This window comes from Triticum dicoccoides, chromosome 4A (genome assembly GCF_002162155.2).
Source record: "Triticum dicoccoides isolate Atlit2015 ecotype Zavitan chromosome 4A, WEW_v2.0, whole genome shotgun sequence".
NCBI lineage: Eukaryota > Viridiplantae > Streptophyta > Magnoliopsida > Poales > Poaceae > Triticum > Triticum dicoccoides.
Window position 1 is genome coordinate 716,946,494 of NC_041386.1, and position 20,336 is coordinate 716,966,829.

General features: G+C 44.7%; 1 protein-coding gene across 1 annotated transcript; it reads left to right on the forward strand.

The window, feature by feature from the left end:
* Positions 1-16,668: 16,668 nt before the first annotated feature.
* On the forward strand, positions 16,669-20,325 carry LOC119288129 (protein MODIFYING WALL LIGNIN-1-like). The gene is made up of 3 exons (XM_037567752.1): positions 16,669-17,017; positions 18,708-18,913; positions 19,695-20,325. Exons 1-3 carry the CDS (start codon positions 16,922-16,924, stop codon positions 20,011-20,013), a joined length of 621 nt encoding a protein of 206 aa, XP_037423649.1. The 5' UTR covers positions 16,669-16,921; the 3' UTR covers positions 20,014-20,325.
* Positions 20,326-20,336: the final 11 nt, after the last annotated feature.

A 20,336-nucleotide genomic window follows, 5' to 3' on the forward strand; every position in this document is an offset into this window, starting at 1 on the left:
AATAGGGCACCACGCAATTCCGTTGAGACGACACCGTATGAACTATGGTTTGGAGAAACCTAAGCTGTCATTTCTTAAAGGTTTGGGGCTGCGACGCTTATGTGAAAAAAAAGGTTTTAGGTTGATAAGCTCGAACCCAAAGCGGATAAATGCATCTTCATAGGACACCCAGAAACAGTTCGGTATACCTCATGTCTCTGTTCCGGAAGCAAAAGTGATTGTTTCTAGCAACGGGTCCTTTCTCGAGGAAAAGTTTCTCTCGAAAGAATTGAGTGGGAGGATGGTGGAGACTTGATAAGGTTATTGAACCATCACTTCAACTAGTGTGTAGCAGGGCACAGGAAGTTGTTCCTGTGGCGCCTACACCAATTGAAGTAGAAGCTTATGATAGTGATCATGAAACTTCGGATCAAGTCACTACCAAACCTCGTAGGTCGACAAGGATGCGTACTACTTCAGAGTGGTATGGTAATCCTGTCTTGGAGGTCATGTTGCTAGACAACAATGAACCTACGAGCCATGGAGAAGCGATGGTGGGCCCGGATTCCGACAAATGGCTCGAGGCCATAAAATCTGAGAGAGGATCCATGTATGAAAACAAAGTGTAGACTTTGGAAGAACTACTCGATGGTCGTAAGGCTGTTGAGTACAGATAGATTCTAAAAGGAAGACGGACAATGATGGTAAGTGTCACCATTAAGAAAGCTCGACTTGTCGCTAAGATGTTTTCCGACAAGTTCAAGCAGTTGACTACGATGAGACTTTCTCACTCGTAGTGATGCTAAGAGTCTGTTGGAATTATATTAGCAGTTACTGCATTATTTATGAAATCTTGCAGATAGGATGTAAAAAACATTGTTTCCTCGACAATTTTCTTGAGGAAAGGTTGTATGTGATACAACCAGAAGGTTTTGTCAATCCTGAAAGATGCTAACAAGTATGCAAAGCTCCAGCAATCCTTCTAAGGATTGGAGTAAGCATCTCGGAATTGGAATATACACTTTGATGAAGACGATCAAAGATTTTGGGTTTATACAAAGTTTATGAGAAACATGTATTTCCAAAGAAGTGAGTGGGAGCACTATAGAATTTCTGATGAGTATATGTTGTTAACATATTGTTGATCAGAAATGCTGTAGAATTTCTGGAAAGCATATAGGGTTATTTGAAAAATATTTTTCAATGGAAAACCTGGATTAAGCTACTTGAACATTGAGCATCAAGATCTATAAGGATAGATCAAAACGCTTAATAGTACTTTCAAATGAATACATACCTTGACAAGATTTTGAAGGAGTTCAAAATAGATCGGCAAAGAAGGAGTTCTTGGCAGTGTCATAAGGTGTGAGTATTGCGTAAGACTCAAGACCTGACCACGGCAGAAGAGAAAGAAAGGATGAAGGTCGTCCCCTATGCTTTAGACGTAGGCTCTACAGTATGCTATGTTGTGTACCGCACCTGAAGTGTGCCTTGCCATGAGTCAGTCAAGGGGTACAAGAGTGATCCAGGAATGGATCACAAGACAACGGTCAAAGTTATCCTTAGTAACTAGTGGACTAAGGAATTTTCTCGATTATGGAGGTGGTAAAAGAGTTCGTCGTAAAGGGTTACGCCGATGCAAACTTTGACACTAATCCGGATTATTCTAAGTAGTAAACCGGATTCGTATAGTAGAACAGTTATTTGGAATAGCTCCAAATAGAGCGTGGTAGATGCATCTAGGAGATGACATAGAGATTTGCAAAGCACACACGGATCTGAAAGGTTCAGATCCGTTGGCTAATAACCTCTCTCACAAGCGAGATATGATCAAACCCCATGGGCGTTGATTCATTACAATCACATAGTGATGTGAACTAGATTATTGACTCTAGTGCAAGTGGGAGACTGTTGGAAATATGCCCTAGACGCAATAATAAAATGGTTATTATTATATTTCCTTGTTTATGATAATTGTTTATTATCCATTCTAGAATTTTATTGATAGGAAACTCAGATACATGTGTGGATACATAGACAACACCATGTCCCTAGTAAGCCTCTAGTTGACTAGCACTACAAGAAATATGTCAACTAGTGACCTTTTGTCAGTGACCCTGGAAGAATTGGTCATAGATCTATGACCATTTCAGACCAATTGGTCAAAAGCTGTTCGGGAGGCTCCAAACCCTAAACCGTTGCGACCATTTTGGTCGGAAAGGTCGTAATTTCCTTACACGAAATGGTCACAAAGAAAATAGTGCTAGTCCGCTGCCTTATTTCTATTTGTTAATGACCAATATAGATGGTCATAGCCTTGTAGATTGTGGTGGGTTGTGATGACTAGGCGCCATCTCATCAGTTTTGCCTATGTGTCATGTCCATGTGGCAGTTTTTGCCCTAGGTTGTGAAGCAACCTATATTTCTGTTATTCCAAAAATTCCCAAAAAATTCTCATAAATGTTTTGGATTATATCTTTATCAAATATGTCAAAAACATTCCTTGCCTAGTTCAAAAATAATTTGAAAATATTCATTTTCCTATTCTATTCAGAGCAGCACTTTGTGAAGGAAGTACCACTTTGGCATGTCCAAATGGTATCCATTTTCTACAGTGCTTTCCTATGCCCAAATAACCATCCTCCACCGAATGCCAGCTGAATCCATTCATTATTTTGAGCCCAGCTTCAACATTCGTATTTATGTCCAGTGTGGTACTTTGTAAAGCAAGTACCACCTAGGCTCCTCCTTTTGAGGTGAAAATTTGTGAAGACGGTCTTCTTAGTAACTGATCATCCTCAGCAAAAACTCACGCCCATTAGCCATGTGCATTTCCTGTACCGCAAATCAAACACTTGGCTGCTTATTCATGTTTGAGCATCGATCGGTCTCCTCGTGAGAATCTTATGTTGTGATTTTCTTCCTAGCACCTACCTGGGGAGTGCCCAGCCCACTAGACATGCCTAGGCCGCCCAGAACACATGGCAACGCCACGGTCACGCGGTGACCATGCGGCGGGCATGCGAGCTTACGTGCTCTAGAGTTGGGGCCCACAGCCACCGTCCAAACCTCGATGTCTCGCCATCAAACCATGTATTTCTGATTAAATAGATACTTATTTACCTAGAAATGATTTTTGGAAAAAATAAAGAGCAAACTATGAGGCAGCTACAGTTCAAATTTGACATGTTTCCAACTGAATCGACGGCAATTTGTCTTTTTCACCAAAGGTGGATCAAAACTTTTTTCACCCAACCATTTTGTCAGTTGTGCATTATATATGGCCTAGTATTTTATAAAATTGATTTGGTCCATTGTTGCAACAATTATTTGGTAGTTCCTTCATAAAAAACCCTCCTTTTGGGCACTCGGAAAATGAAAAATGAATTTTCTGTGCAAAGAAAATGAAAAATTCCTTAGGCAATATTGTTTGGAATCCAAGATGTACCCTTGTGCACAATATGAGATCATTTGAACAAACTATGCCATGAATGTGGCCATAAGATTGATCATTTGGCTTGAAAGCCATGAATCTTCACGCATGATAGCTCATTTCTGAGAACACTTTTTTAAAATAATTACCGTATTACAAGTTTATTATTTTTCCTTGAAACTTGGTCACATATAATGACACAATGCGAAGGTTTTCCAATTTTTTGATTTTTTTTGAATTTTTATGCCCGTTTCAAAATGCGGTCAAAACGGCGGGCTTGACCGTTCCTAGCTAGTGGTTGAATCTTGGAATTTTTTTGGTGTTTATATGATTAAATAGATACTTATATACCTAGAAATGATTTTTGGAAAAAATAAAGAGCAAACTATGAGGCAGCTACAGTTCAAATTTGACCCGTTTCCAACTGAATCGACGGCAATTTGTCTTTTTCACCAGAGGCGGATCAAACCTTTTTTCACCCAACCATTTTGTCAATTGTGCATTATATATGGCCTAGTATTTTATAAAATTGATTTGGTCCATTTTTGCAACAATTATTTGGTAGTTCCTTCACAAAAAAACCTCCTTTTGGGCACTCAGAAAATGAAAAATGAATTTTCCGCGCAAAGAAAATGAAAACTTCCTTAGGCAACATTGTTTGGAATTCCAAGATGTACCCTTGTGCACAATATGAGATCATTTGAACAAACTATGCCATGATGTGGCCATAAGATTGATCATTTGGCTTGAAAGCCATGAATCTTCACGCATGATAGCTCATTTCTGAGAACACTTTTTTTAAAATAATTACCGTATTACAAGTTTATTATTTTTCCTGGAAACTTGGTCACATATAATGACACAATGCGAAGGTTTTCCAATTTTTTGATTTTTTTTGAATTTTTTATGCCCGTTTCAAAATGCGGTCAAAACGGCGGGCTTGACCATTCCTAGCTAGTGGTCGAATCTTGGAATTTTTTTGGTGTTTCTATGATTAAATAGATACTTATGTACCTAGAAATGATTTTTGGAAAAAATAAAGAGCAAACTATGAGGTAGCTGCAGTTCAAATTTAACCCGCTTTCAGCTGAATCGGTGGAAACTTGTCTTTTTCATGAGAGGTGGATCAAGAAATTTCACACTCAACCATTTGGTCAATTTTGCATTAAATATGGCCTAGTATCTTAGAAAAATGATTTGGTCCAATTTTGCAACAATTATTTCGTAGGTTCTTCACAAAAAACCTCATTTCGGGCACTCAAAAAATGATTAAAATAGCTAGAAAGATCAGAAATGCATACAAATTGGTGACCACCCATAAAATCTGGTCTAACTTGAGCGAAAAATTTAGATGTGCCATTTTGCAAAACACTTTGAAAGTTGCTTCACAAAATTTCCCTAGTTTTAGTACTTAGAAACTATTTTAAATCACGAAATTTCTGAACCAATCATGGCTCTTCTCACGGATCACTCCACTGTAGCCGATCTGAATCGTCCGCATCTGAAAGATCCAACCGTCTGCATCACAGATCACCTCGCCCAACCCAACCCAAACCCTAGCAGCAACCCAATCCCCCTCTCCCCCTGCCGCCGTCTGTCTCTCCCCCTCTCCCCGATCCAGATCGACTCCCTCCGTCGCCTCCGTCGCCTCCTCGAGACCCACAACCCAAGCCGCTCTCCTGAGTGCGTCGAGTCGCTGCTATCGCTGCTGCTTTGTCCCTCTGCATCGCCCGCATCCAGCCGCGCCATGGCTTCCTGCGTCGCCGGATCCGACCTCCACCAGTCTGCCACCGCGCCAATCAGGATACCACCATCATGCGGGCCCTGACCCCGCACCCCATGGCGGCCGGAGACGATGGCAAGGAAGGGCCCGGTCCCCTGACGAATCCTCCTCCCTCCATCACCCGGGTTCGACGCCCAGGCCCAGCGTGCGCCACCGCCATGGACTCCGCCGCAGGGACGGATCTGGGGAAGATCGTGGGCGTGTTCTACCAGGCCGAGGACGGGGAGCAAAGCGACGCCTCCTCGCTCTGCTCGCCACCTCCCTCGCCGTGCTCGATGCCAAGCAAGGTCCACCTCTCTCTCCTCTTCCTGGTCTCTCTCTGTTGCTTGGTTTGATTTTGCTGATGTGATTTACTTCCTCCCCTCCCTAATGCATGCGCGCAGGTGCACTTCCTAGTAGGAGACCACGGCTCCGTCTGCTTCTTCTGTTGTTGTGTGGTCGACGACGACGATGCGGCCGTGCGGTCGGTGCCCTCTGACACCGCCCGACGCAATGGCTCCCACCAAGAAGGCGGTACGAACCCTAATCGATCCCCACCCGCCGCTCCTCCCATTTCGGCCTGATTCGTTCTCTGGTGGTTATCTCGCCGTGTCTTTCTTTCCGAGAGATCTTCTCACTTTTTCGATTGATGGATGCACTCTGCAGAAGAAGAGCGTGGAGAACATCAACAACAAGATGCAGCTGGTGATGAAGAGCGGCAAGTACATGCTCAGCTACAAGACCGTCCTCAAGACGCTGCGCAGCTCCAAGGGTATGGATCTTTTTGTCACTGTTGATTGATTTATCGTTGTGGCTGATCTGCTAGTTCCTTTGTCTACTGGATCCGAAGGGTAGTACTATAACATACGCTCGGGACCGTGTTAATTCCTGAGATTCATGATTAGCTTTTGTAGAATGAGGTGGTTAATATCTGTTTTGTGGCTGTTAATTGCTTGATGTACTTATTAGTGAGATAAGCTGAACTATGTACATATTTGCTTCACGTGTGTAGTGATACCCGTTGAAGTTTGTAGCACTGAAACTTTTGCTTGTTGTACTTTGTTGGGTAGTCTGGAGTTTAAAACTCGTACAGCAAGATGGATTTTGCTTGCCATTTAGGGCATTTCTAGATAGTTTGTCCGAGCTCTGGCTGCTGCAGCAGCCCATCTCCGGCAGTTGAGAGGAGGTTTGTTTGGCTGTTCGGTAGCTGCCTGCATCATTAGTTACCTTTCTATCCCATACTGTGAACTTGTGAAGACTATGCCCCCTGTGAAGATCATGTTCAGTACACTGTTCGTTTTATCATCTTCCTGCAAGAAATAGTGCTACTGCCATAAAAAAGAACAGGGCAACTGCACCAGGAAACTTGATGCGGAAACAACATCATGTTTGCGCTTCTTTGCTCTGTATTTTCGTGTGAAATAAGATATATTCAGAATACTATTTTTGAGTTTTTTTATACCACGGATAATGCTGGAGCTTTCCCGTGGTTTCGAGCTTGCCATGGAAGCATTCATAGCATAAACTTTTGCAAGTTAACATTCATCCTCACTTCTTCAGCCCCTCGAACACTAAAACTTTTGCATTCTAGGGTGTCTTGTGTATGATTTTTACCTAAAAATTATTTTGCTGCTGTTATAATTTACTAAAAAAGAACTTTAACATCTGATCACAATACATAAGTTAATTTACCTACCCACACAGTCATGGCTCCTATCCGGTCACCGGGTTAAAGTGCTACTGCTATTATTTTTTTATCCATCATAGAACTTGTGGTGATGTTGTTTAGATTGCAGCAAGCAAGAATTATGTTGTCATTCTCTTGCACTCTGCTATGCAGCTCTTGTTTACCTTAAATGCAACTATTGGTGCACTTGTTAAATGCCATTATTTGTGTTGTTTGCTTCCTTTGCATGCATGGTTATACAGTTTGGTGCCCCCATGGCCTGAAATACATTGAATTGTGGGCCTCTGCTTGATATCTTGTTGCTTAGGGTTTTGTTTCGGGGTTTCTTATAATGTACTCGTGCTTAATAAACTGCACCACAGAGGTCACCCTCATATGGATAATGAATCATTATCCTTTTTCTTGTATACTTGAGATGTTCCTGACGAATAATTTACTGGACAAACAATCTTGTTTGCAGTAAGAATTCTAGCATGCCAAAGTTTATTGTCTATGTATGCTTCGGTTAATATGGACCTGAATGTCAAGGGCTAGCCAACCTGCTTAGCTAGATTAACATAACAGAAACAGTACACAACCAGCCAGCTCGTGTTTGCATTCTGCCACATCGGCTAGCTAGATGCGATTGCCTAAGGGCTAGTCAACACATTTTACAGCATTCTGTGTTGTAGCTAAACACTTGCTCTGTATTCTGAATACTCTAAAAAACTCTGTTAAATTAAAACCATGGTATTCGTACCTGCCAACTAAATTACCGCAATTTTTAATACTTTGTTTTATTTGATACTTTGCTGTTAGATTTACTTTTATTTTGTTCCTAAACATTTTGTTCTACAATGTGCAGATGCTGGCCTTTCATTCAGGACAAAAAAGTGGGATGAAGCATAGTTTTACCTCATTGAGCTAGTTCTGGGAGTAACGAAGTCCTTGTAACAGAACTTGTATGTGTGCTAGTTCTGGGAGCTACTTCATTGGAATAATGCTGATCCTCTAGCAGAAGTTGTAGGGCTCCTGTGATAGACTCATGTGATAGACTTTGGCTGATACACTTGGGATGTATGTGTTTTATCTGATTGTAAACTTGATGCTGATCACATTTGTATGTGTGTTATATGATGTAGCACTTTGATGGTTGATAATATTTGAAGTATTTCGTGTGTTTTCTGTGTGCCAATTTAAATACCAGGTATTTATTTGTGTGAAATAAAAAATGAAGAATATTGCCCTGATGGCTAGGACCTAGTACTAGAACCTGACAATGGGGGACCCACCTGACTAGTGAACCCAATTTAGAAAAAAAGAAAAAAATGAAACTGTTGAGACAAAAAGGCCATGGGCCAAAAATAAAAAGGCTGCAATGTTGGGCTTGGTCCATGAAGCTGACAAAAAATTCAGATGAAAAAAAAATATAGAAAGGCCGAATTCTTGGGCTAGGCCCATGTAGAAAACCGAATTGGATTGGGCTGAATCTTGTGCCACATCAGCTTGCCACGCTGGATGCCTACATGGCCTGGGGAGGTTTCTAGTGACCAAAACGCCACAGTGGACATATTTTGGTCATAAACGTCTTCGACCATTCCAGAAGAAAGGTCGCTATAGTCAGTTTACGACCGCCAGCTTTTGACCTTCTATTTTCGGTCACAAAAAGGTCGCAAATGAAAAACCATGACCTTTCAGTGACCAATAGAAGTGGTCACAAGTTGACATGTTTCTTGTAGTGTAGATCGTTGATCAATAGATGGTTACGGTTTCCTGACCATGGACATTGGATGTCGTTGATAACGGGATCACATCATTAGGAGAATGATGTGATGGACAAGACCCAATCCTAAGCCTAGCACAAGATCGTGTAGTTCGTATGCTAAAGCTTTTCTAAATGTCAAGTATCTTTTCCTTATACCATGAGATTGTGCAACTCCCGGATACCGTAGGAATGCTTTGGGTGTACCAAACATCACAACGTAACTGGGTGGCATAAAGGTGCACTACGGGTATCTCTGAAAGTGTCTGTTGGGTTGGCACGAATCGAGACTGGGATTTGTCACTTCGTGTGATGGAGAGGTATCTTTGGGCCCACTCGGTAGGACATCATCATAATGTGCACAATGTGATCAAGGAGTTGATCACGGGATGATGTGTTACTAAACGAGTAAAGAGACTTGCCGGTAACGAGATTGAACAAGGTATCGACATACCGACGATCGAATCTCGGGCAAGTACTATAAAGGTAGACAAAGGGAATTATATACGGGATTGATTGAATCCTTGACATTGTGGTTCATCCGATGAGATCATCGTGGAACATGTGGGAGCCAACATGGGTATCCAGATCCCACTGTTGGTTATTGGCTGGAGAGTTGTCTCAGTCATGTCTGCATGGTTCCCGAACCTGTAGGGTCTACACACTTAAGGTTCGATGACGCTAGGGTTATAGGGAAGGTATGTACGCGGTTACCGAATGTTGTTCGGAGTCCCGGATGAGATCCCGGATGTCACGAGGAGTCCCGGAATGGTCCGGAGGTGAAGATTGATATATTGGACGAAGGGTTTTGGAGTCCGGAAGTGTTCCGGACGTACCGGGTGATGACCAGCATGACCGAAAGGTGTTTCGGGAGCCCCGGCAAGTGTTGGGGGGGCTTCATGGGCCAAGGGGAGGGGCCAAACCAGCCCACTAAGGGGTTGTGCGCCCCCCTCACCTATTCCCACGTGACCAGGGGGTTTTGGGCGCCCCATCTAGGGTTCCCACCTCTTGGCTTGGGGGCCAAGTCATCCAAAGGAGAGATCCCATCTGCCCTGGCCGCCGCCCCCCCTAGGGGAAACCCTAGGGCGCCTCCCCCTCTCCCTTCCCCCTATATATAGTGGAGGTTTTGGGGCTGCCCAAGACATGAGTCTCTCTCTCCCAAGGCGCAGCCCTACCTCTCTCCCTCCTCGTCTCTCGTAGTGCTTAGCGAAGCCCTGCTGGAGTACCGCGCTCCTCCACCACCACCACACCATCGTGCTGCTGCTGGACGGAGTCTTCCCCAACCTCTCCCTCTCTCCTTGCTGGATCAAGGCATGGGAGACGTCACCGGGCTGCACGTGTGTTGAACGCGGAGGCGCCGTTGTTCGGCGCTTAGATCGGAATCGACCGCGATCTGAATCACCACGAGTACGACTACCTCATCCGCGTTCTTGCAACGCTTCCGCTTAGCGATCTTCAAGGGTATGAAGATGCACTCCCTCTCTCTCTCGTTGCTAGTCTCTCCATAGATTGATCTTGGTGATGCGTAGAAAATTTTGAATTTCTGCTACGTTCCTCGACATGCATATGCTTAATTACGAAAAAAGACTTGTCGTTGTGACTTACTGTATCCACTTCGAAGGTCTCATCCAGCTTGATGCTGAAGCGCCTATCATCAACTAGGAAATTTCTGTCGCACAGGCCGCGTTGGTCTTCACGGTATTCACACATAATGAAATCATTTTCGTCGTCAGACGACATTTCCTATGTTCATAGGTGAAACATTAAACACTTATTAGTTATATTAGTTCTACTAATTGAATTAGTTCTATTAATTCAACTAGATCGACTAATTAATTCAACTAAGCACTTACTAAAAATATACCTAAATAAAGTAGCTACTAATTCAACTAATTCAACTAACTAGTTCAACTAAATTAGTTCTATTAATTTTCTTACTAAAAATAAAGTAGCTAATTCTATATACTAAAATTTTAATTAGATGATCAAATCTCATATACCTAATTTAATATATATCTAATTCATCTAACATTAATATAAATTCATCTATAACAAAAAGTATAAAAAACTAACTCATCTAACATTATCTAATTCATATATAATCTAACATTTGACACTAAACATTTGTGTGTGTGTGTATTTTTGTGTGTGTGTGCGTGTGTGTGCATGTGCACAGAGAGGCCGCCGGCGAGCGGCGGGGGCCAGCCGGGGCGCGCGGTCGATCTTACAGCGGGGCAACGAACAGCGATGCGAGGTGACAGGGACATGCCGGGGCGCCGACGGGACGCGTGCGACAAGGGCGGCGCAGGGACAGAGGGGCGGCGACGGGGCCGGGGCGGCGACGGGGGCGACGACGAGGGCGGCGCACAGACGGGGGCGGTGACGACGGCGATGGAGGCGGTGACGGGGGCGGCGCGGGGACGGGCGCGACGAACAGATGCACAGATGATAACTGAATTTTTGTAAGTGCTGCTTATATAGGGGAGGCATTTAGTACCGGTTGGAGCCAGAAACCGGTACTAAATGCCAAATTTGGCCAAGCCAAGCGGCGGGAAACGACCCCCTTTAGTATCGGTTTGTGGCTCCACCCGGTACTAAAGACCTGCCCTTTAGTACCGGTTGAAGCCACGAACCGGTACTAAAGGGGGTGCGCTCCCGTTCCACGGTGCACAATATTTAGTCCCACCTCTTCGAGCGAAGGGCAGCCGCACTGGTTTATAAACCCAGTCGCGGCTGCTTCTTCGAGCTCCTCTCTAATGCAGGCCTCTGGGCCTAACTTTGCTGCGCTGCCCTGTGAGCCTGCTGGGCCTTATGGGCCTGCATAACCACGCCCAAGGCCGAGCAGGCCCACTGGGCAGCGCGGAAATAATTTTTTTATATAGTTTTTTTCTTTTGTGGTTTATATATTTTCTTTTATTTATTTCTGAGTAGTTTTTTTGCTGTATTTAGAGTTTGTTTGTGAATATTTTTGCTTTAGGTACAAAAAATTTGAATAGTTTAAATTTGAATTATTTGAAATTTGTGTGAATCACTAGTTCATGAATAATTTAACTTTAAAAATAGATTTTTCAGTGATTATTTTTTCTTATGTTTAATTTAATGTGTTTTATCATTATATTCAAATTGATAATACGTCTGGAGTTGTAATTAATAAGTTATTAAAATTTTGAATAGCCAGTGTAACAGATGAGTTTTCGTTCGAAATTCTGATACTTCAAAAGAGATTATCCAGTTTGTACACGAAGTGCATCCAGTTTTTGTCGTAACCTTCTCTACTTTTTTGCACATGCTATGCGAGTGAAATGATGATATCATGCCAAGTTTCAACCTTTTTAGAGTTTATTTTGTAGTGCTTTTCAATTTCACATCCTAGAGGCGGCTGGACTTCCCGTAACCCTCTCTACTTTTTTCAGAGTTTTGATTGTGTGTTGTTCAATTGGCCGTCACCTCCAATATATATAAGAGGCGGCTGGACTTCCCGTATAAACAAAGGATTCATCTAGACTCTCCTTACACGAAAAATTATATCAATTCGCATCCTAGAGTCCTAGTTCTAGTCCAATTTGGATTCAGTCTGAATCTGGCCCAAACTTATGTCTTCCTCCTTGTGCGGGCCATTGAATCTGCATATTACCTCCGATCGAGACAGCCCAAACATCGAAATTATGCGTCTCGACGAGACGAACAACTCTCGTGTTGATCACTTTTCCAAATAAGGCCATCTTGAGTACTCTATGAAGCCATTTTTAACCTCCATTCGGACTTGGTCATGTAGTTGACTGGGTTGTCCAAGTCTTGTAGTGAACTTGCAGGTCGCATACTGTCTCAGATGATGATGACCCCAAAACCAAAGTTGACCGTTTCGACGATACACACAACTTTCGTGTTGAACACTTTTCCATCCGAAGCCATCCAGATAACTTTTCAGGCACATTTTCAGCTTCTGGTTGGAGCACTCGGATTCGAATCTCTCCACTCGGATGTTAGGGTCCTTCACTCATATCACCCAGCTAGATTTTTCCACTTGGAATGTTTCACTCGGATGACAATATTTCATTCATATGGTAATATCTTCACTCGGACGGCAATCTTCTACTCGGACGGCAAGTTTTCACTCGGATGGTAAACTTTTCACTCGGATTTCCCGAATGAAAACACATCCTAATCTTGATTTGCCTCTCTAGGTCGCATATGTCCTCGGATTGACACGAATTATATAAGAAAATTGATCGGCTCGACGAGGCGAAACCTTTTTGTTTTGAAGGCTTTTCGATTCAAGGCTGTCTTGATGGCCGAATGACTCACGCGACCCATCAGACATTACCGAGGTGGGTGTCTAGTACCCCGCGCCATATTTTCGCTTAGAGTCAGTCTACAGCGCATTACCTCTAACTTTTGCACATGAATGGATTGAGATGATTTATATATCAAAATTGATTGCCTCGAAGAGACGAAGACAATCCATGTAGAGTGCTCCTTCATTTGAGGTCGTCTTGGAGGCTTAATCGGCTGAAAAGCACTCGAAACACTAAATTCTGCCACTCGGAGTACAGTTTCGGCCCCTAGGATGAGGTCGGATGACGATAACCTAAACATCAAAGTTCTTCCACTCGGCGACGTGAAACTCTTCATGTTGAAAACCCTTTCACTTCAGACCATCTAGTTTGCCTTTTACGTCGTGCCAAAATCTGATGTCAGCAGGCGGGTGTCTCTGCTGGCCCGCCACAGCTGAGTTATACAAAAAACATACGAAGGGATCGCATGTGTGGCAGGCATCCAAAAGCACCCACCACTGCTTCTGCACAACTTGTGGTGGGCGCACCGTGGCGCCCGCCACAACTAACTTTCCAAAGTATATGTGGCGGGTGCCCTGCCCTGCCCGCCACTAATTTGTGATCACCTATAAGTCCTTTTCCAGTAGTGATGTTTTCATGATGGCTTAACAATGATATTCCTTATGTGACAACATAGTCAATAAAGAAGAAACGAGAAATGAAATCAGAATGTAAAAAAGAAACATAAACTTTGAAGGTTCTTCGGGGGGAAATCAGGGTAACAAAAAAAGCAGAAAAGTTGAAAACTGATTAATTTTTTTGAGGGAAAAAGCTGATTAAATCTAAGAAACTTTTTTTAGAGTACGTAAATCAGATACCACATTTTTATAGAGGGGAGAAAAGTGTTTACAAGAATCCTCACGATGATGCGAACATCAACGTAGGTACACTCCACACAAACCCTGCTAGCTAGTATCTCTCTCACAAAACGTTGTAAACCACCTACTCCATTGAGAGCCACTTTCCAATCTCTAAATTCAACAAAGATCATGTTAGCAAGACTAGCAGCACCATTTTGTTGTTCCGGTCTATTGAAAACTCAGGGCATTTCGTTGCTTCCATAAGGCCCAAGCCGTGCAAATGACGAGACTATCAAATCCCCTTTTCTATGACGTCTAGAAGCTAACTCTATTCCGATGCCAACAATCAAGGAAGGTGTCCGTTCCCAATGGCATAGAGTCTAAGAAACTCAGGAACACAAAGTGGGTTGAATCACGTCACACAGCGCGCATACCTCTCGCTAACTTTGCTAAGGGTGCGTGTGGACCCTGTGGGCTGCCCCATGGGTCCACCTTTTGGCTCTGGTCCTATGACAAAATATATGCTGATGTTTCTCTTATTTTCTTGAATTATGGAAAATACACGTACCCATAGACACATTTTTTTATTTGTACCCATAGACACATTGACATAAACTGGTTCGTCTAGCTGTTTATTGATGGGTAAGTTCAACGAAATATAAAACAATGCATAATTGAATGAGAAATATTATGAAAAATTTAAAATTATAAGTACATTTAACACGTATCAGCACACCACCGGAAAATGTAGTTTTTTTGTGAATGATTTGGTATATGTCATGGTTGTGAGTGAAACAAAGAAATTTTTACATGAGGTCATGCCCAATGTAAATAAATTGTCCTATGGGATTGCATGCCATGTAGACCATATGAAAAGTTCCTATGGTATTTATTCCTATAAACCAAACTTCCTATATTGGAAAAATTCCCAGGGAGAATTCTACAAATTTATACGAATTTTCTTTGGACCAAACATGCCATATTTATCCAATAATGATCTTTATGGGGGATTTCTCTAGTTATGATTAATGGCATACCGACTGCCTTCTTAGAGAAACTATAGTGGATTGCTTAAAACGTTTTAGACGCTTTGATCGCTCTCCATATCAGACTCCCTAAAGTTTTTAGAGGCCCTCTAAAGCGTTTAGAGGCTTTCAGTGCTTTCCTTATCAGACTCCCTAAACTACATCCTCTATATTTTCTCTTCCGTGACAGACCTTCTCGTTATTAGGTTGTCCTTTTTTGGTTTTCTAGATCTCAGCATCCTACCTAGCTGCGGAGGAGGATGGCCACATGACACAAGGCAACGACATCAGCTCCGTGTGAGAGCAGGGGGTAGCGGTGGACTCCTCGACAAGTTTGAAAAGGAAAGACGAGGGTCGGCTGACATGACCCTTGATCTGGCATGAACTGTGTCACCTCCCGCACCAAGTGTGAGGTAGATAGCCCCCGCGAGAATGCTGAATAATGGAAGAAGGGAGCTGAAGCGCCACCGACGACACTGAGTTGGGGTGAGAGGAATGTGTTAAGGGGGAGCTCGTCAGAGCCCATGGAGGTTGCGTCCGTGGGAGGAGGGTCTGGTTGACTAGATGGGCAGCTTCGCGAGAGGGGGCAAAGAGGACACGTCCCACGTCTTCTGTAGGTTCTCACAGGCGGTTGCGCTATGGCAAGCCATGGTGGAACGTTGGAATCTGCCAGCAGCTATTTTCATCTTGCTTTGCATGGGACGTCGAGCGACTGTTTGAAGCGTTGCCCGGTCTGGGAGGAGATGAAGATCGTACGCTATGCTAGTTCCGATGGTTCTTTGGCGCGGTTGGCACGCGCGGAGTGAAAGTCCTCCGCGACAGAAAGCCTCCGCCAGTAGAAGCGTCCCGTCGATTCCTGCTCCGCTTCAAGCGGTTTCCAAAGGGTGTTTTTGTGGAAGGTAAAATGGCGATCGCTTTTGGGTGTCATCTGGCGCCATTATTGCACGCTGCGCCTACCCGGCCCCCTCCCCCTCGCCCTCCCCCTTGCTAGGTGGTCACCTCCGGCTGAAGGACGTATGAAACTCAATGTCGATGGCTCACGCATTCAAGCTCCTGGAGATGTATCGCCAAGTTGAGTGAACGCCGTCTAGACATAAGCTTAGGAGCCTTGTACTCCCTTTGTTCCAAAATAGATTATCCAACTTTATACTAAATTGAATACAAAGTTGAGTCATCTATTTTGGAACGGAGGGAGTAGGTTGAAAGGGGTCATTTTCTCGCTCGTATCAGCAGGTTCGAAGATGCCGCTAGTCGCAGCTTGGTTTGTTTTGGTGACGCGGAAGCTAGAACGGTAGTTTGACTCAACCCAAGCCCCGAAAAAATGAAAAGAAAAACATGCTCCCTCTGTAAAGAAACAAACGTGAGAGCGTTGGTTTAGATCTTATATTTCTCTACATATAGAGGAAGTAGTTTCGAAGAACGGAACGCAATTTCCTTGCGGACGAAAAACGCGAGCGAGTTGGTTCAGACTTCAGACTCCACGCCCGCCACGCACCGAGTTTAATTGGTTAGTTACATCATCTCCCACGCACCGCGTCCATGGTGCACACTCCCGCTGCCATCGGGCCCTCCGCCATCTCCCACCCCACCGGTCCACTGCGCGCCAGGACGAGTCAGGTCCGACCCCACCGTCTCCCCTACTCCACTCCACCCTGCGCGCCTCGAACAAGCAACCGGCCCCACTCCCCCCCTGCCAGCCAGCCGCGTGCGCTCCCCACGCCTCCGTCCACCCCACACTCCCCACGCCACGCCCACCGACACGCCGCCCCGCCTCGTGCCTGGGCCCGCATGCAAGCGACACGGCAAGGGCCGCGAGGGAACGGAGGCGGGGATAGAAAAAAGGCGCAAAGAAAGAATAAATAAAAAGGCGCGCTACCGAACAAGAAAAGGCGCTGCGGGTGCGGCTGCGGCTGCGGGGGGAAACGAAAAGAAATCACGGGGGAAATTCGTGCCCGGCCCTCTTTTGTCCTCCTCCGCCGCTGCCTCGCTTGCTTGCTTGCTTGCTTGCTCCTGCAGGTGAGTGCTGTGCTGTGCTGGTGGAGACGGGAGCCGGGCCGAGGCGGATCGGGGAGGAGGAAGGCGGCAGCGGGCAGATCCGGCGGGGCGCGGCGTGGCTCGCGGGAAGGTTGGTGGGTGCTTGGTGGAGGAGGAAGGAAGGGGATGGAGCGGAAGGCGGTGGTGGTGTGCGCGCTCGTCGGCTTCCTCGGCGTCCTCTCCGCCGCGCTCGGCTTCGCCGCCGAGGGCACACGCGTCAAGGTACGAACCCTCCTCCTCCCCCGTCAAGGAGGGAGGAAACCGCCCCCCTTTGCTTAGCTTTGCCTGCTGCTGCGGTTAAGTTGCGCGCTGCTGCTAGATCTCGCCCCCCAACCACCCCACCGCCACCACCGACGAACGAACAAGAAACGCCGGTAGTCAGAGGGCCGGAGGTCGAACGGGTTGCGGAGAGCTTAGCCACCTGCTGCTGCTGCGGTGATGTTGGTAGTACCGATCTCGGAGCTTGGGGGTCGATCCTCCTGCTGCGCATTGGGGATTTTCTTCATCAGCCGGTAGTTGTGGTAGGTGTGGCCGCTTCACCGCGCGCCGAGGTTCAACCAAAGCGTGCTGCTGCTAGTTTGGCCAACTGATTTGACCTGAACCAAGATCATTTGCTGAGAGTGAGACCGACTGGAGTGGAGTTGGGTGGATGTTGACCTAGTTTGACTCGCCAAAATCCTTCCTTCCTTCCTAACTAAAATGGTATGATTAGATGATTGGGTCAGGATTTGTTCCTTTCCATGGTGCTCACCACCTGCTCCTGCTGCTGCTAGAATGTGCAGTATGTATGTATGTATGTATGTATGTATGCTATTGCTACGTGCGGCGGTGCTTAAACGCCATTCGTGGAAATCTATTCTGTCGTCATCGATAAGTTCCTGATATATATTTATCCCTTGATTGTACTGGTTCATACGTTGCCTTATTTGATTGGGCCAATCATCCTCAAAGCTAAAATAGTATGATTGGGTGATCAGGTCAGGATTTGCCCAAGTTGTCGCTTTCCATGGAGCTGGCCAACAAATGCACAATGCGATACAATCTGTCTTGCACGTTACGTATGCTACGACCAGCGGCGCGCAAACGCCATTCATGGCAACCTATTTTTTCGGGATCGATAAGTTCTCGATATATATATCCCTTGAGGGTACTAGTTGGGAATCTGTTTAACCGTTTATGTTATGGATGCGGCTGTGCGTTAAGGCCATTCATGGCAACCTATTTTGTTGGGATCGATAAGTTCTCGATATATATTTATCCCTTGAGTGTACTAGTTGGGAATCTGTTTAACCCTTTATGTTATGGATGCATATGGGACTGTACATATCGATATAATGGTCTGTCACAAGGTTTGGCTGGTCCTCCCAAATATAGTATCACATTGTTTGTGAACATTTTTTTATAGTAGTACATTGTGATCGCTATACTTGATACATTTGAATCTGTTTATCTTTCACTTTTAATGAGGCAACTAGGGAAGCATGAGTAGGAATCACTTGCTTCAGGTTTAAATTTGGTCAATACTCTTAACACAAATCCTACTGCTTGTGCTCACAGTGCAGATTTATGCCTCTCGAGGCTTGAGCATGTGCTATTCTGTGTAGTCATGTCTATCACATAGAGATATAGGATGCCCTATATTTGAAGTGTCAAGGATGCCAATTTGCCCTGTTCTTCTGAACAGCATTCACAATAAAACTCTCTTGTCGTGAAGCTACTTTATAATAGGAGAATTTGTACCAGCAAACAGTGAGCACATTTGGCACCAAGAATCAACCGATTCAATGTGCGTGAACTAGAGAAATTTTCTTGCAACAACGTCATATGTTCTTTTTTTTTTTGCGGGGAAAAAAACACAGAAGCGACACCTTACTACTATGCCCAAGTATAACATGCTGCTTCATTCATGCAGGTTTCAGATGTGCAAACCGACTCTTCTCCAGGTGAATGCATATACCCAAGAAGCCCTGCGTTAGGCCTTGGGTTGATGTCTGCAGTTGCCCTTATGGTCGCACAGGCTATTATAAATACAGTTGCTGGTTGCATCTGTTGTAAGAGGCATCCGGTTCCCTCAGACACTAACTGGAGTGTGGCTCTGATCTCATTCATCGTATCTTGGTAATATTCTGCCCTACAGCTTTACCTTCTGTTTTGTTCATTCCTCCCATATTTTGAACAATTCAACGGAACGTTGAGGTTCATCTGAAGTTCTTAGCAATTGTTAGAAATTCTGAACACTGTTATATTATGTTGAACCACACTAAGCTTTACATGTTGTTGAAAACAGTGTAAAAGAAATAAGGGACCCTAAATTTGCCTAACACTTACGTATTTTTTAAAGGAGGATTACCCCGGCCTCTGCATCAAAGTGACGCGTGCAGCCATCTAAATTTGCATAACACTAAGGCTTCAGTTCTTTCTTTCCAGCCTAGTTGCTCTGTTCATGTTGACCTCCAATGTGCTTGTTGATGATCATGTTGAGTTCTTGTATTTTGTTTCCCTGTTCTTGGTTTAATGTTAAGAATACATTCATTAGAAAGATTGTGTGCTTGATGCCCTAGATCCACACCCTTCGTTAATGTAGGAATTGCACATTGCTTTCAGGCTGATGCTTGTATTGTTGGAAGGATCACACATGAATGGTCCATATGATGAATCTATATGGAATAACCTTTTATAGATAGATCTCACATACAAGTAACAATGTGGGCCATTTGTGTCTTTTCATTTGAACATTTTACAGTCCTATTTAGCATTGACCCCTGCAATTCTGCTGCTTATAAAATGAAAACGACTTGAATGCTACATTTCATCAGTGTGCAAACTCCTTGTTACTAGTCATGATGACTCGATCAACTATTTATCATAACATCTTTCTGGGGATTGTGACATTCTGCAGGGTCACTTTCATAATCGCGTTCCTTCTCCTGCTGACCGGAGCCGCGCTGAACGACCAAAGGGGCCAGGAGAACATGTACTTCGGCAGCTTCTGCTACGTCGTCAAGCCGGGGGTCTTCTCCGGAGGGGCGGTGCTCTCCCTCGCGAGCGTGGCCCTGGCCATAGTCTACTACGTGGCCCTGACGTCGTCGAAAGCCCCGCCGAGCTGGGGCCCACAGCAGAACCAGGGCATCTCCATGGGCCAGCCCGTGATCCCGCAGCAGAGCAGCGAGCCGGTGTTCGTCCATGAGGACACCTACAACCGGCAACAGTTCCCATGAGTGATCACAGCCATATTCAAGCCAGCCATTTCGAGGGTCGCCCATGAGGACACTTGCAACCGGCAGCAGTTCCCGTGATCGCGGTCGTAGTACCTAAGCCGTTTCGACGGCCCGCATGAACGCTATGTTGGCGAGTTTGGTTTGTATAGCCCTGCAGGTTAGAACAATAGCAGCAGTTTGGTTACCGTTATTATTAGCTAGGTTCATCAGTCTTCTCTTTTTCTTTGTTTTGAGACTTGAGAAAGGCGGCGGCATGCCTGTTTCGTCGGTATGGATATTTGAATTTTAAATGAACTGGGTAATGTTGAGGTTGATGGCGTCTT